The sequence below is a fragment of the Metarhizium robertsii genome, assembly GCF_000187425.2.
Source record: "Metarhizium robertsii ARSEF 23 chromosome Unknown MAA_Scf_8, whole genome shotgun sequence".
Lineage (NCBI taxonomy): Eukaryota > Fungi > Ascomycota > Sordariomycetes > Hypocreales > Clavicipitaceae > Metarhizium > Metarhizium robertsii.
In genome coordinates this window covers 1,322,770-1,337,052 of record NW_011942226.1, presented here as the reverse complement: position 1 = coordinate 1,337,052, position 14,283 = coordinate 1,322,770, and the positions used below count along the sequence as shown (strand labels likewise).

Here is a 14,283-nt window from a genome sequence, read left to right as displayed (position 1 = left end):
TACGGAGCACGGAGCACGGGGCACACGCTCGACCACGCAGAGTCAGCGGGTGTATGTCCAGTCAACTGATCAATTCATCGATGCCCTTTTTGCCAGGCGCCGACAGATGTCCCGCTGACAAAATTGAACAGATTGACATTATAGGTGGGGGCCACACGTGCACTTTTGTCACTTCAACTTGCCACGACAGTAAAGCAGCATCGAATTACAATACCGTTGAATGCTGCTTCTCTGTACCGATTATGTTCAATCGTCTCCCGGGTGTGGCACCTCATTGCCCAAGCCGTCTGGTACGCATGTACATATCCATCCTCCCGATGCTCCTCTTGCGGCCGCTGCCAAAGGCCTCACGAAAACGGCCTCTGGAGGCGCACCACCAGCCCGGAGGTACAATGTACCAGTTGACATGTACCACAAACAGGCCGGGTGCTAGGCAATCAGAGCGCTTCAATGCTCGCTGAACTCTCACTGCAATCCAAGCAACACTGACATGACATGGACGTTGGTCGCGACAACAAATGACTTGCGTTCCTTTTATTGTCTTCAATGTTGTCTGCACGCAAATGACAAATACTTATGTACACACCTGGCATGCCAAACGACCGCAGGCGCACATTGTTTTTTGGTCCTCCCTCTTTGTCTCCCCCTCTCTTTCTTCCGGGCCCAAGTCGCAGCCCGTGCCCATTTAAGTATGTTTATTCAATGTTGTCGCCAGCACACCCTCGTCCTTGTCCTCAAGCAGCGCACTTGTTTGTGTCTGGCAGGAGTCAGTCAACGCTGTCTACTGTACGGCAAGAGTCATGTACCATGGGCTTCCCGTATCGATTGGTTTGTTTTCTTTCCTTTGGCTTCAAAGTTACATTACGTATAGATTGTCTGGGCGCCAACGAGCCTCCGCAGGCACTATGGATCGCTTGTCACTGTTATATTCCGGTGGGCATGTTTGTCAGAGCACAGAGCACATATGGGTTTGACACGGGCGCCGATGCCTGCAGATTATTAGTACTAGTACTCCCTACAATCACGGCAAACTTGGTTTGGAGTTCGGGGACTGCACAGCCTTCGTCATATTATACCTTGACATACCTTTTGGTTGCGTCATTGTGTTCCTGTATTGGGGGTCAGGGCAACAGCAAGGCTCGGCCGCAGCTAATTACTGCACACGTTGCACTTCTTTCACCGTTTTGCCAAGTAATCCTACTAGGATAGCTTCTTGCCATCTTAGGGCTAGTATTCCGAAGCAATGTTGGCAAGATTATCGAGCAGGATGTGTTGAAGTGTCACGGTGAGTTCTTGGCAGGTGGTTTGAAGTTTGAAGGCCATGTCACACGCCATCTGGCCTGTCCTAGAACTCGCAATCAATCCCAACCATCCACAACAAAAAAGGAGCATGGAAGCCTGACCGTCGTTCCAAAGTGGGTTATTATTTAGTTACTAGTACTAAGGAGACAATGAAGCGGGAAGTGGAGTTGACCAAGACAACAGATGCCCGAAATGTGTGTGTGGATAGAGTACGATTACTCCGTAGAATTGGGATACTAGTCCTCATGGGCGAATGAAGTGCTCAAGGGGGCCAAATTCGGGCTGGCTGTGAAATAGCGCGCCTACAACAGTCGAGTGATATCCCGAGAGCAGGGAAACTTGTAGGGCAACTAACTGGTACGGTGTAAAAGCAGAGGGGACCATTTGGCGTCGCAACGGATGACGATAGGCTCCAGTCGCTTGTGGATGGTGGATCGGCGCCTGGCGGCGTGCAGAGTGTTGTCATGGTGAGGACGAGGCGGATAAAAAATGACCGGTGATTACTGCTCAAGGCATCAACTTGGCCGTCCATCAACAAAACCCGCAGAGAAAGCCGAAATGCCCGACGCTCAGCGCTTGCTCAACCCTTGCTTAGGTGGAGGAAACGTGTATCTGTTCATCGTCATGCTACCTACATAGCCGTCAGCGTGTCGTAGTTTGTTGATTTATCAATTGATCGCTGGCTACATCACCCCCGGTGCTAGGATGACTGGGTAAATGTCACCACAGACACATGGAAATATGCCCGCGTCTGCTGGTTTGGCGTTAGCCTACCTCCTGAGCGGGGCAGAATATCTCAACTGGGTACCGGATGTTTCCATTCGAACACTGAAGTGGGCGTTTCAAGACCATGCTTCCCCGATCCAGTTGACGATTTGGTTCCTTCCGTTTTCGTTTCTGTGAGACAAGAATTTCGCGGAGCCCTGAGCGTCAGATGTCCTTGGAACGCCGGAATTTATTTTCAAGGCTGTGCAGACAGCAAAATGACAGATGGCATGTTTATTGCCCAGAACACGGTTGACTGGCCCCTTAGACATTATGGCACTGTTGCTATAAAAACAGGCCAGGACAGCGTCGTCACAACACTCATGGTCCAACAGGCTGTTTGTGCCAGAAGAGGTAGTTTGGCATTCCAAGTCCCACCGCCAAGGCCCAAAGGATAAGATCCCTCAGCAAAAAGCCACCCATGGCGAATGCCTCGGTTTGCATTATCAGCAGCGTGACAGGCAGAGATGTATTCCGTATCATGCGTCGTCTTCTTTGGTATCGGTGACAGGCCAAGAAGATGGTGCCGGTGACATCGAAGGACCCAACGGCTGATCAAGGGCATAGCTTGCCTGCGTCTGTCTGCCTTCCCGGCCAAGAAAAGGCTACGACGATTCGCTGGCTGGCAAGCTAGATGGCCAAGAGCATTGGTATTTGGACGAAAACACGACGAACAAAGGGATCAGCGGGTTGTGACGCCATAGGCGCCACAAGCTGGATCCTCCCCCCTGCGACTCCGTAGACAAGGGTCGCACACCGGTGCTCGAAAATGATCCTTGTACGACGTCCTGGACGCCACACGAAGCATGCCTTGCACGGCGCATCCGCAACATGGCCAACCTGCAGCTTGCAGCGACGGGAATCCAGTCAGCCAGTCCGCGGGAGGCCCAAAGCCAATGGGTCTTTGAGGGGGACAACACGGCTGCAGCGATTAAGAGGGGGGGAGGCAAGGGTGATTTGAGGAATACTGAGAGCAGAGAGGCAAGAGGCTCACCACGTATCACCACGCTGAGCTTCAGAATGCCTGTCAGCTTGCCACGAGTCCCCCCTGTCGGCCGTGGTGCAGTTTGCAGGTACCTCGGTTCCGGTCCCGTGACCGGAATTTGCTGACCTGGGCAGCTGGTAACGGGGCGGTCAAGCCACGGCGGCATGGCAAATGGACCATGGGAACGTGTGCCCACAACCTGCATCATGAAGCAAAGTAGTGTTGTTGTTCGGTTCAGGGTCAGATGGAAGAATATTGAATCAAACTGTATGTACAATCCTAGGCAGAAACCCAGGGAGGGCGTCGTTGGCGGTAAAAGACTGTCAGCTTGGGCGGGAAGGTACGACCCTGGGGAGTACTTCAGAAAGTGAGGCAACAGCTCTCGTGCTGGCACGCCAATCACGCGTCAACGTGGACTTTGGGTAGAAACAACATCACACACATGACCGTTCGTCATTGGAACTGGTTCATCGTCAGCACCCTCGATTTTTCCAGATCGTCTGCACTCCATTCCCACCATGGTAACGGCACCGTGGATCGTGCGGGTGCTGTCAGCCGCGGGCAAACTAGGCGAACCATCTGTCTGTTCTTTCAAGCCGCCCACCCCGTCAAAGTTGAAGGGGCCAGAATCCCCGGTCTGGGGATTTCTTAGCTGCATTGCCACGCCGCTCTTTGCCGTTCTCGATATGCAATTCAGATTCTCCCTACTCCGTACTTGGACAGCCGCACGGTCAACACAGGGTCTGTCTGAATGGGCTGCGAGGGAACGGTCCTGGCCGCAAGAAGCCGTGCTCAATCTCAACACGCAATTTGTCACAACCCTCAACTGACCCTGTGTTGCTTGTTGCTAAAATCTCGCTGTTCGACATTAGATCTGTCATAACACTGAAAAGAGCATCGCCAATATCTGTAACTCAATATAGCAATCTTCTAGATGTGGACATCATTCAAGCGGCTCTTTCTACTACTATTAATTCAACAACATATTTGTATCCGCACCTTTCCCCCTTCCTACCCGCCGCACGACGATGCTCCATCCTCGTGGACAAAGCGGGGACATGGAAATTAGCATCGACAAAAAAATCGCTATCATACATACAAAACGGTGGCCCCCGCTCATCCTCACCATCTCCTTTCGGCTTGTTTGGGCCAGTGAGAAACCAAAACGTCGCTGAAAGAAGGGGATTGGTAGTAATTCTCCTCACCTCGTCTGGCACCTCGGGTGGATTCGCTTGATGTCATGGATCGGCACTGCTCCGTGTGCCGGGGTATTTGAAAACAGTACTACGCAACACTCGCTGGCCTTACCAGCTTGCCAGCCTCAGACTTCCCAGATCTCCAAGGCAGGATACGGAGTGTTTGCCACCTGTGGCCTCATATCGCATCAAGTGGTTCAACAGCCTCGCAATTTTTCTGACAGCACAGCCGTGGCGTCGCTGGGGATTTTTGTGAATCGATTTTCGTGGCCAAACCCGCAGGTGCCGACTCTAACAATCTTGGTCATCTAGGAGGAGGGGAATGCTCCCATGGCAGGAATCAGGCAAATGCTTTCAGACTGATTGGTTTCTGCAGTTGTTGTACAAGTTAATACTTGGCTATCGTCATGGGGCATGCCATTTCCCGCGACCGACGTCACAAAGGTGTCCGGGATGGAATAGGACCAAAACTGTGACGTACTTGGACTGAGCTATTTGCCCCAACAGAAACAACATTGTGGTTTTCAATGTTGGAGACTGCTGAGTCAAGTTGATTAATGAATTACATACGGAGTTGCTCAGACACATCTTGCTATCCATGACAGCACATTGTATTTGTTCGGAGCTAGTCAACTTGGTGGAAATGGCGAGTGTAGCAAGCGAGGTCATTAGCTGTCTCACAACTACGTTGAGACAGCCATCATAGCGTCAACAAAGCGTCAATTTTAGACCCTCAGGAACCTCGCACAGTACAAGAGGTAAGCATGACGTTGCCATGCTACATCGCTTGCGGTATGGTTCACACATCGACAATTGGCGATGCAACCTGACCTGCCTGTCTGCTTCTTCGCACTTTGTTTCTATCGTTGACTGAAACAGCCTTGATCGCAGATCAGCAGCTACGAAGTGCCGGTTACCCAGCCCATGCCAAGAATGCACGGCTGTCTCTCAACTGCAGAAAGTTGTCGGCATCGCAATAGCGCCGGAATTCGTCTCCATCAAGCCAGCGGCATTCGTACATTCTGTTCGTCAACTACAACTTCAAGTCTTCTATCCCCTCCCCACGTATACATGCCCCCAAGCTCTTCACCCCACGATCCTGATACCCGCCAGGTGTTTTATATCGTTCATTCTATGTCTCGATGACCGAATCCAGCACCGATCATCGGGCTCAGCCATCAAATGAAACACTCACGTCTTCAGTCTTTTGTTCATCACACAGATGTCGAGTAGCGGTCAATTAACTGCTGCCTGCTGAATATTGCGTAATTCAACTGCTACTGTATGCAACACCGAGACAACTTTGACGTTATCGGGCGTCGTGTCTCCAGTGCTTTCATGTCTCTCTGACACGCCGGCCAGCCCGGATGTTGCCCTTATGTCAAATCTGCCCTTGCTATACATCCGGCCCGCCAATATTTTTGCGAGGTGTCAATTTTCGGAAAGTTTCTAGGTTTACTGTTTATCCTGGTCTAGCAGCAAGACCGGTCATTGTTATCGACCATGAGTTCCCGAAGGAAGAGGTTGGGATGAAGAGATTGACCCGGCCGCAGGTAATCGTCATACGCTTCTCATTATTCCTTTATTGCCCCCTATACAGTGAAGCAATTGTGTATAGAAGGGTAGTTTATTCGGGTTGCTGGCTCAAACCTAGACTACTACAGGCACACGATTTGCTGGAAATATTACAGAGTTACTCATGGAGTATCTACAGCTAGTTTGGATCCAGACCATCAAGTCCTGGCCAGACCAGGTGACTTGATACATCGATTTCCGCAGATTTCTTTGGCTAAGCTAATAAATTATTCCGTCCCCTATCTATCAATTACCCGCTCGACAATGAACTCCTCGCGCGCTGGTAGACACATGGATTAGATCATACATGCTCACATTTCCACTATGACCATGCTATAGTTCAATTAGTCGAGAATATTGTGATTCCATTCAAGTGTCCACATTACACATATACAAAGGGCTCATTTCGAAATTCAAACCCTTCCTGGAAGCGGAACGTGCCGTTTATTTTGTAGTCACGCCATCGGCCACCGGCGCCGAGTATCCAATTCATTTTCACGACTTTCAGCCCATGCCTCATGATTAAAGTTGACGTATCGAAGGACCTCTGCACAAATTCCTCTCCGGCACAGGGTCACAAATTACAATAACCCAACAGTAGCGAGAAATACGATACCTCGGGATCAAACTAGACCGACGGCACAGTCTTTGACTTCTGTCACACGGAAGAGATTTCCTAGTTCGGCTGCCTTCCCGTCAAACGGGATAGACAGTTGGGTCGAGGGCTAGAAGTCCGAGGCATCAGGGTCGCGGCGCTACCCGGGACAAGGCCAGCGCGGGCGAGAGAGTCAGAGAGTGCCTGGGCATGGGAGCCGAGACTCATCCTCGTCTGCGTCGGGTACAGTGCCGTCGCGACGCTGAGGGCGCCAGCGGTAGGTCGCTTTCTGCGCTGGTGGAAGGTCATGCTGTCAAATGCCGGATTCACCATTTCCGGCCTGGACATGATTGCCCTTGGCATGGGGGAGATCCAGGGACCAGAACCCTAGACGGACGATCCCACGCGTCGCCAAGCTCATTTTCTACAGACTGGTTGGGTTCTATGTACTTGGCGCTTTGGTAGTGGGCATCCTTTGCAGTTTCAGGGACAAGAGGCTCATGGGGGCCATTGAAGATCATGCCGCCGGGTCGGCTGCCAGCCTGCGGGTGATTGTGATTCAGAGCTTGGGCATCACGGGGCTGTCCGGCTTGATCAATGCCATGGTTCTCCTCTCGGGCATGTCTTGCGGAAAGGGCCATCTTTACTGCTCTGTTCACAAGCTGACTTCACTTATACCCGAGCAGAGACGAGCTGACACTATCCAGACGGTCAAGCACCCAGATCCCTCGTCAAGTGCACCGAATCTGGCGTCCTTATCTATTGCGTTGCCCTCGTTAGCCTCATCATCCGCATAACCTCTCTTGTGGCTGCTATCTTGTATTTTGGATGCAAGGTTTGGAGGGGGGCCAAGACGGTTGATCCGCGGACGGCGGATTTGGTGAGTGGCAAGGCCGAGGATGATGAAGAGTGCAAGATCTAGGAAGAGGATGGGATCGAGGAGAATGACAAGGCGAGGCTGATAGAAATGCCCCTTTGGAAGAGATGTTGGGAGAGAGCGGGAGTTGATTACACTCGGTTAACTGGATCAATGAGAGAGTGACGGATAGTTTTTCTGTATTGGGTCTACAAGTTAGATCCTATACCGTCTTTATATTCGTCGCGTGTCATTTTAAACGTCGTCAATCTCAATCTTCACCAGGATTGTACACTTAGTCTCCCCGCCTTTCATGTCCATCATGCGAATGAAGCTCCATCCAGGCACGGCATACAGTAGCCGAATAGCGGCCACCGCAATCATGGGGTTTCTAGCCCACGCATCGTCACTCTTGATGAGCATCCGCAGGAAGACCAACTCATTATCTTCATAGACCCATTCCAGTGTCTCATCCCAAATTGGCTCTGTAACCGGAGGGTTGTCACCCCTATGTAGAATGCTGAATTTGTGATGTTTATACGATGTCGTCTTGCGCTTATATGTGTCACCTTCAATGTCGCCTGGACTGTACAAGTTACATGTCAGGTACGGCCTGAGAGAGTCTGCCTCTCGGTCTTCGTGGACGGGGATATCCGTTGCTCCGGCGACATGCAAACGGAGTCTTTTTTTCTTGCCAGTGAGGATTCTGCCGTCGCCGCCGCTTCGAAGAGCTGCTGGCTTTAGGATGTAGCCCTCTGAGCCGCTGAACAGCGCGTCGTTGAGCTGATTGCTTGTGCCAAATGTTTGCCAATTGAGAGCGCAGATTTGCGCGCCGATGGCCCAGAACTTGAGGGGCTTCAGGTTTGATGAGGAGATTCGTGTGCCCTTGGGGTAGACGCGCATGAGGTGTTGAGAGTTGTGGGCAGCGATGGCGACGGATTCATCGGGGAGGTGTGAGGACAGACCCGATTCGGAGACGTTGATGAGGTGGTGGTGCGGCCCGTTTACAAGAGTACCTGGGTTGAACCAGGAGTTGTCGACTGGTTTCACAGACTGGGCGTATACACCCAAGTCTGCTAGTTCGGGGATGATACCGGCGGGAGCAGCTTCTTTTGCCTTCTCCTTGTATGCCTTTCGAGCGGCTTTGGCTTCCTCCCCTTCCTGCTCATTGTCCGACGGCGACTCGCTCTCGGATTCCTCAGCGGCGCCGACATCTCCCTTGAGATCGTACTCGACAATGACAGCAATACAGGCGCCCAAATCAGCCAGACACACATGTTCATCTTCGCCGCTCTGTTCTCGATGGCCCTTCTGTATTACCGGCTGAGCAAGTAGTCGATCCCCAAGAACCTCCTTCATAATCTCCACCAGTCGCTTCTGTCCCTGCTCACCGCAATGGTTCTCGAGCGACAGCAAAATAGGCGCAACAGCATACGAGGGGTCCTTTTGCGCAATGGCCTTTTCCTCGTCAAAGACATCCCGAATAGTCTCACACACCTGCCTGAACAAGATATGCGACACCAGAGTGAAACCGTGAGTGACCTTGGGTTCCTCAGGATTCGCGCTGTTATCCCAGGCGTCTATTTCAACACACCGCGACCCCGTCTTCAAGGCAGTCTCGTATGCCGATGCCGACGACGTCCCGTACAGCTGGTGCGCCATGAGATATGTGTTGTGGCTGGAGCTGATGAAGTATTCTGGCAAGGGGCGGGACCTGTCCAGCAGCGACTCGGGCACGTCGAAGTGAGATTTGCCCAGCAAGCTGCGCAAGGCAGGAGTAGTTTCATTGGAGCCGATGCCTGCATCGTGCTCTGCAATGACTTTCTGCTTGGCAAGGTATTTGCGAAGAGCATTGCTGACGTTGAGCTGCTGCTTTGCGTGGTGAGCTTTCCGCGTGCTGCGACCTCCGCCGCCCACAGAGTCGACGGCAATGCCCTCCCCTCCGTCTTCGTCGTCGGAGCCGAAGGGATTGAGCTTGGAAAATTTGGATGAAATGTGATGATCTGTCATGGTGGCGGTGGTGAATGTTTGTTGAAAAGGCAGCAGGATGGGAGTGTGTGCCAGAGTTCAAGTTCAATGTTGGGTTGGGTTGGACGTGCCGGAGATTCGCCCGTGTGACGCCAAGTCCACTGTTGACACACGCTGACCATGTGAGAGGATGGCTGTGTTGGTTGCGTGCCAAGGCATAGGCATGAGCTGAAGGTTCACATGTTGATGTTCGTTGGTTCTTGTGCGGCGGGGTCATGACGGCATCGCCACACTTTAATTCCGGTTGATACAAAACAGAAATGGAGATGCATGGCATTTCCTTCGGAAGTCTCCCGTGATGAAATATTGCCCATCTGCAATGCAGGGACCCCCGGAGCGCCCCAGTTGCGCAAGCAGGGCCGCCACGTTGGGCAACACCATTAGGCTCAAGGCTGGAAATGCGATTGACTTCCAAGAACGGCGCGCGGCGAAGCTGCTCTCGAGCCACATGCACCAATTCTGTGCCTCTGGTGCATGCCTGAAATTCCAGGCCTCCACACCAAATGCCAAGCAAGATTCTCAGGCACAAACCCAGGGCCCCACTCTGGCCGTTGCCAAAAAGGCCGGAAAATTATTCTCCATTTTGCTCTTTTTCTTCTTTTCCTTCATTCAAAAATGAACAACGCAAAAAACACGTTCAAGTTTCTCGCAACATGCTGGTCCGAGGTGTGCTTTTACAGCCTGCGCCCAAGACTGCCGGTGACTGAGGAACAGAAACGGAGATGAAATCGAACAATCTTGGGTGCGGTGCTCTCCTGGCAGTAGCCAAATGGAGAGGATCGCAATGATTGAACGTACATGCCCATGTCGACACTAGGGTTCTGAATGCTTCGCTCAATTGCCGAGACCGACGGGTGCCTTTATGTGCCAATGTCCTAAAAGACGAGAGGAATATTCTAGTCACCAAAAACCCCTGCTGTGTATTGAGAATGGGTTGGGGAGTTGGCAATTGACGCCATGAGCGACCGGAGGTCTTGCCCGGAAGACCTCTACGTATTGTGGTGACTGTACTTTTCTTGCCCACTGGTCGCCTTATGCTCATCGTCGCGTAGATTATTTTATTAAATGTTTCCTCTTATCGCTTGGCTGAACCTGCCCACCAACGATTCATCGCCTGACGCAACCAACGCTCTACGAGGCTGTTGGTCACATGACCAATCGCCAGACTTCACATCTAGGCACATGGTGTTACGAATTGCACCTTTTCAGTTGGAACCAAACTGTATTTTCGTTGGAGTATTATATCGAACAGTATACATGATTGAGCGCAAGTGTCCATATATATTCCCTGCTGTTCACGGTGTTGTGGCTGGCTGCTGGTGTGCGCAACGATGATCAAACGACAGGTTTCCGTCCTGCGTTGTTTGTCGGCATTAAAAGAACGCTCGTGCTTGAATATCTCTCTTCAGCACGGCGGGAGAAACGAAAGAAGCAACATAAACTCATTTAGACATCCTGACCCAGGCGTCTCCCATGCCCCGCATGTTTTGTCTGTTTCATTTTCCCATACCCAAAAAAAAGAAGAAAAAGGCCACGCCATTAACACTAGTAAAACAAATCGACGGCTAATCCACCCAGGTCTGCGTAAAATAAAGAGGTAAGTAATACAGTACTGAAGAGTTTGTCTCAAAGAACCCCCTGTTGTGCCCCGACTCTTTATTCAAGAGATTCGACAACGTTGCGGGCGGCAAGGTCAAGAGCGTGAAGATCACGCTTGGCCTTCCAACATGGTTGACCCGGCCTCCAGCACCACTGTGGATTGGCTTCGGGGTTGGCTTCAGGGCTCGCCTCACGCTTCGTCTTCAAGCACAGGATGTTTGGGCCGTTGCAGATGGCAGGGAAGTGGCCGCCTTGGTTGCCAGGGTTGAAGAGAGGAGCGTCGCCCCCCTCGTCCCTCTTTGACATGTCGCGAATTTCGTTGATGACGGCTTCGGCGGCCCTCTTGGCCTTCCAGCAGGGCTGTCCGGGTGCGTTGCACCAACGCTTGTCTTTCCAGCAAGGCTGGCCAGGCTGCCAGCACCATTGACGCTTGTCCTCCGCGACTGCGTCTCTCTTGTCGAGTCCTTCATCAGCGGCGAATCTAGTCTCAAGACCCAGGTCGCGGTAGTATTCGGCAGGCTCGCGGGCAGTCAATGAAGCAACGTGGGCGAGCTCATTTAGGGATCTCTTGATCTGATACGCAGCTCCGCCAGGGGCGTTGCTGAATTCGGCTTCAGGGGTGCGTTCTTTCAGTGCGCCGGAAGACTTGATCGACCCAGAGAAGGCTTCAGCAACTCTCTTGACCTTCCAGCAAGGTTGGCCAGGTCGCCAGCACCAAGGGGAAGCCTCTGGAGCAGGGGCTGGAGCAGCGTAAGCGCCTGCGGCCGCCAGGGCGAGGACGATGGACGTAACGTGCATGGTGCCTCTCCAGTAATAAAGAGGAGGATATATATGACAGAAAAGGGAAATGAAAAGTTGTCTTGAAGAAGTCTCGGACTGACCGGTTCTATACAATAGTCTCCAGATGCAAGTTGTCTTGAAGCAGATGAACGAGCAAAGGCCATGCACGACGGCGGCAACGATGCTGATTTTATCCCTTTTGGGCAAACAACGACTGAGACGGAACAAAACAAATGCATGTAGAGTCTGACGAGAGAGAGCTTTGGTCACATTGTCGCCATGTGAGCCCTCAGTGAATCTAGTCGACTATTGAAGAAGGGAATCAATAGATTTCGCGTCAACACTTAGCGCTCCATTGTGATGCCAGCTGCGTCCGCCATTACTCAACGCCTCCCACGCTAACAAATCAACTAGATGATCTAGGTTCTTTCTCGCAAGCCATTTTATGAGGTAATGTCTCCATTTGTGGTAGAGACGTGGAAGCCCATGCGTCCATGGACGATGAAGTGAACTTTGCGGGAGGCTGCATGGCCGACTACCCGCGCCGCCGGTGGGGTCAATTATCAGCAGAATAAAGCCATGGCAATGTTTGGCATCCCTCGCTATTGAGTTCCTCTTCCACTTGTGGCAACTGTGTGGAGGCGAGGAGCCGCATGGTAACTGCGAGTCGGGCTCGGGACGGCCAGCATGCTTGGGGGAAGCGTACGCTATATTGGAAAAGCTTGCCTTATTGAGAAGGAAACCCCGAAGCTGTACAATCACAGCCCTGGATTCCACAGGCACAGACTCCTGGCGCGACTGGCCTTTACTCAGCCACTCCTCTTGGCGTGCTATTGAGCGCTGCCGAGGTGTAGTTGTGTTGGTGCCTGAAGTTATTGATCTTGTATTCATTACCAAATCGGGAAGGTGGGTCTGCGCTCGAATACCGGACATGCCTTTGCGCCGGCCCTCAACGTCGAACTATAAGTGCCACGGGCGTTCCATGGCACTGGACATGTGAAAGCAAAAGTTGGTAAATAAAGGGAATCTACCGTTGTAAATTGCAAAGAAGGATGCTAAAATTATCGCCTCATTGGCGGGAACCTCCTCACGTGGCGAGTTGCTTCTTTGTGCCACTTATGAGAATGGACGCCGCATTGCGTGTTGAGGGTCTATGAACATTGAGGTTGGCTTAGTAGAACCGTTTGTCCTTGCCCAAATAGCCTAAATGAGAAAATATGTAGTCGAATTATCTGGATTGACGCCTTGGGGCTTCCCGGGGCACATCCACGACTCGACGCCCGTTCCTGTGTAATTGTCGGGATTGTACTCTGTATTAGTCGGCGAGACTTGTTTCGACGGCGAGTATGTGCCCCTGGCCAAGATACACAGTCCACGCCATGCTTTGGCATAGGCCGCGTGATTTGTTACATCCCATATGCGAGTCATCTGTGTTAGATTGGACCCGAACACCGGGTGTCTTGATCCCAGAAGCAAGGAAGGCATCGATCCCAGCCAATGATGAATTGGCTCAAGGCCCAATTTTGATGCCTGTTATGGGTCCCGGGCGCTCGGTCCAGGAAGCCCGGTCCACTAGTTCGAGTTGACGGTGATAGCCGAAGCCCTCAATTGAGTATGTGTCAATTGAGATGATTGTCATCTTGGATGCTGATAGTAGATCGTAGAGTATATGCCATTGCATAGCAGCCTATTCAGGTGGATACCGCGCAGATGTAACAGGATTGGATCCCGATCCTGTGTGGACTATTCAAAATCGACATTGTCGATCCCCCGGGGCAGACGGGCTGTGACGGGATCATCGGTGGCCTCCTCCGTGGTAGCCCGATGTCACTGCGAGTTTTGGATCCGGCATGAAGATGGAGACGTACCTGCATCCCAACGATGCTATCAATATTACGGTACAGTACTGGAGCGGATTGCTGATGACCCATGTTGTCTGACGTCAGGCTCACGCCTCCCCCAGAAATGGTCAACGTCATGACTACTCCGCAAATCTGTGCCGTAAAGAAACACGCCATAAGTAGTAATAAAGTCACCGTTTCAATAGTTTGAATACGATCCATCTCCACGTAACAATAAACCCTCAATTACGATCCCACCATGGGTTTACGACCAGCACAGGCCGCCCGCTTGCCGCGACTATTCGTCACCAAAGCATATCACACGAACCCCATTTCTTATTCGCCATACAAGGATTCACAAAGTAGAAAATCGCTGAATCCACGGTCGGCAGAAGCTACCAAATCCGGTCGAGATGATGATGTTGCCAGTGCTCCAAAAGCCGCGTTTGGTCGAGGGGTGACTTCGCCAGAGGGCGAGCGTGCGACAGCCGCGAAGGAAGAGGGCAGTGATCCGCTTGAAGCAAGTGGCGCCAACCAGGAACTGAGTAAGCCTCAGGGAGATGAGAGATCTGGACACGCGATGGGTGCAGGCAAGGAGGTCAGAAAAGGGGGGAAGAGCGGTGGCGGCAGTGCGCCAAAGAACGGTGGTGCGAGCAAGGGGTATTGAAGTGTTGCGGAGAGAACGGGATATTGGATCGTGGGCTGTGATTTCTCCTGGAATGCACTTTGATAGACGTTTCAAGCACAATAGCGACTATTTC

The 14,283-nt window shown here is 52.0% G+C and overlaps 4 protein-coding genes across 4 annotated transcripts; 1 reads left to right on the top strand and 3 right to left on the bottom strand.

Annotated features, from left to right (window-relative positions):
• Window positions 1-6,499: 6,499 nt before the first annotated feature.
• Window positions 6,500-7,059, bottom strand: MAA_01186 (uncharacterized protein; the record flags this gene model as incomplete). Its single annotated transcript, XM_007819184.1, has 2 exons — window positions 6,500-6,758; window positions 6,824-7,059. 2 exons carry the CDS (start codon window positions 7,057-7,059, stop codon window positions 6,500-6,502), a joined length of 495 nt encoding a protein of 164 aa, XP_007817375.1.
• Window positions 7,060-7,529: 470 nt separating this feature from the next.
• On the bottom strand, window positions 7,530-9,284 carry MAA_01185 (Phospholipase C, phosphatidylinositol-specific, X domain protein; the record flags this gene model as incomplete). The annotated part of the gene is made up of 1 exon (XM_007819183.1): window positions 7,530-9,284. One exon carries the CDS (start codon window positions 9,282-9,284, stop codon window positions 7,530-7,532), a length of 1,755 nt encoding a protein of 584 aa, XP_007817374.1.
• A 1,674-nt stretch (window positions 9,285-10,958) lies between these two features.
• Window positions 10,959-11,699, bottom strand: MAA_01184 (clock-controlled pheromone ccg-4; the record flags this gene model as incomplete). Its single annotated transcript, XM_007819182.1, has 1 exon — window positions 10,959-11,699. One exon carries the CDS (start codon window positions 11,697-11,699, stop codon window positions 10,959-10,961), a length of 741 nt encoding a protein of 246 aa, XP_007817373.1.
• Window positions 11,700-13,781: 2,082 nt separating this feature from the next.
• Window positions 13,782-14,189, top strand: MAA_01183 (uncharacterized protein; the record flags this gene model as incomplete). Its single annotated transcript, XM_007819181.1, has 1 exon — window positions 13,782-14,189. One exon carries the CDS (start codon window positions 13,782-13,784, stop codon window positions 14,187-14,189), a length of 408 nt encoding a protein of 135 aa, XP_007817372.1.
• Between the last annotated feature and the right edge of the window lie 94 nt (window positions 14,190-14,283).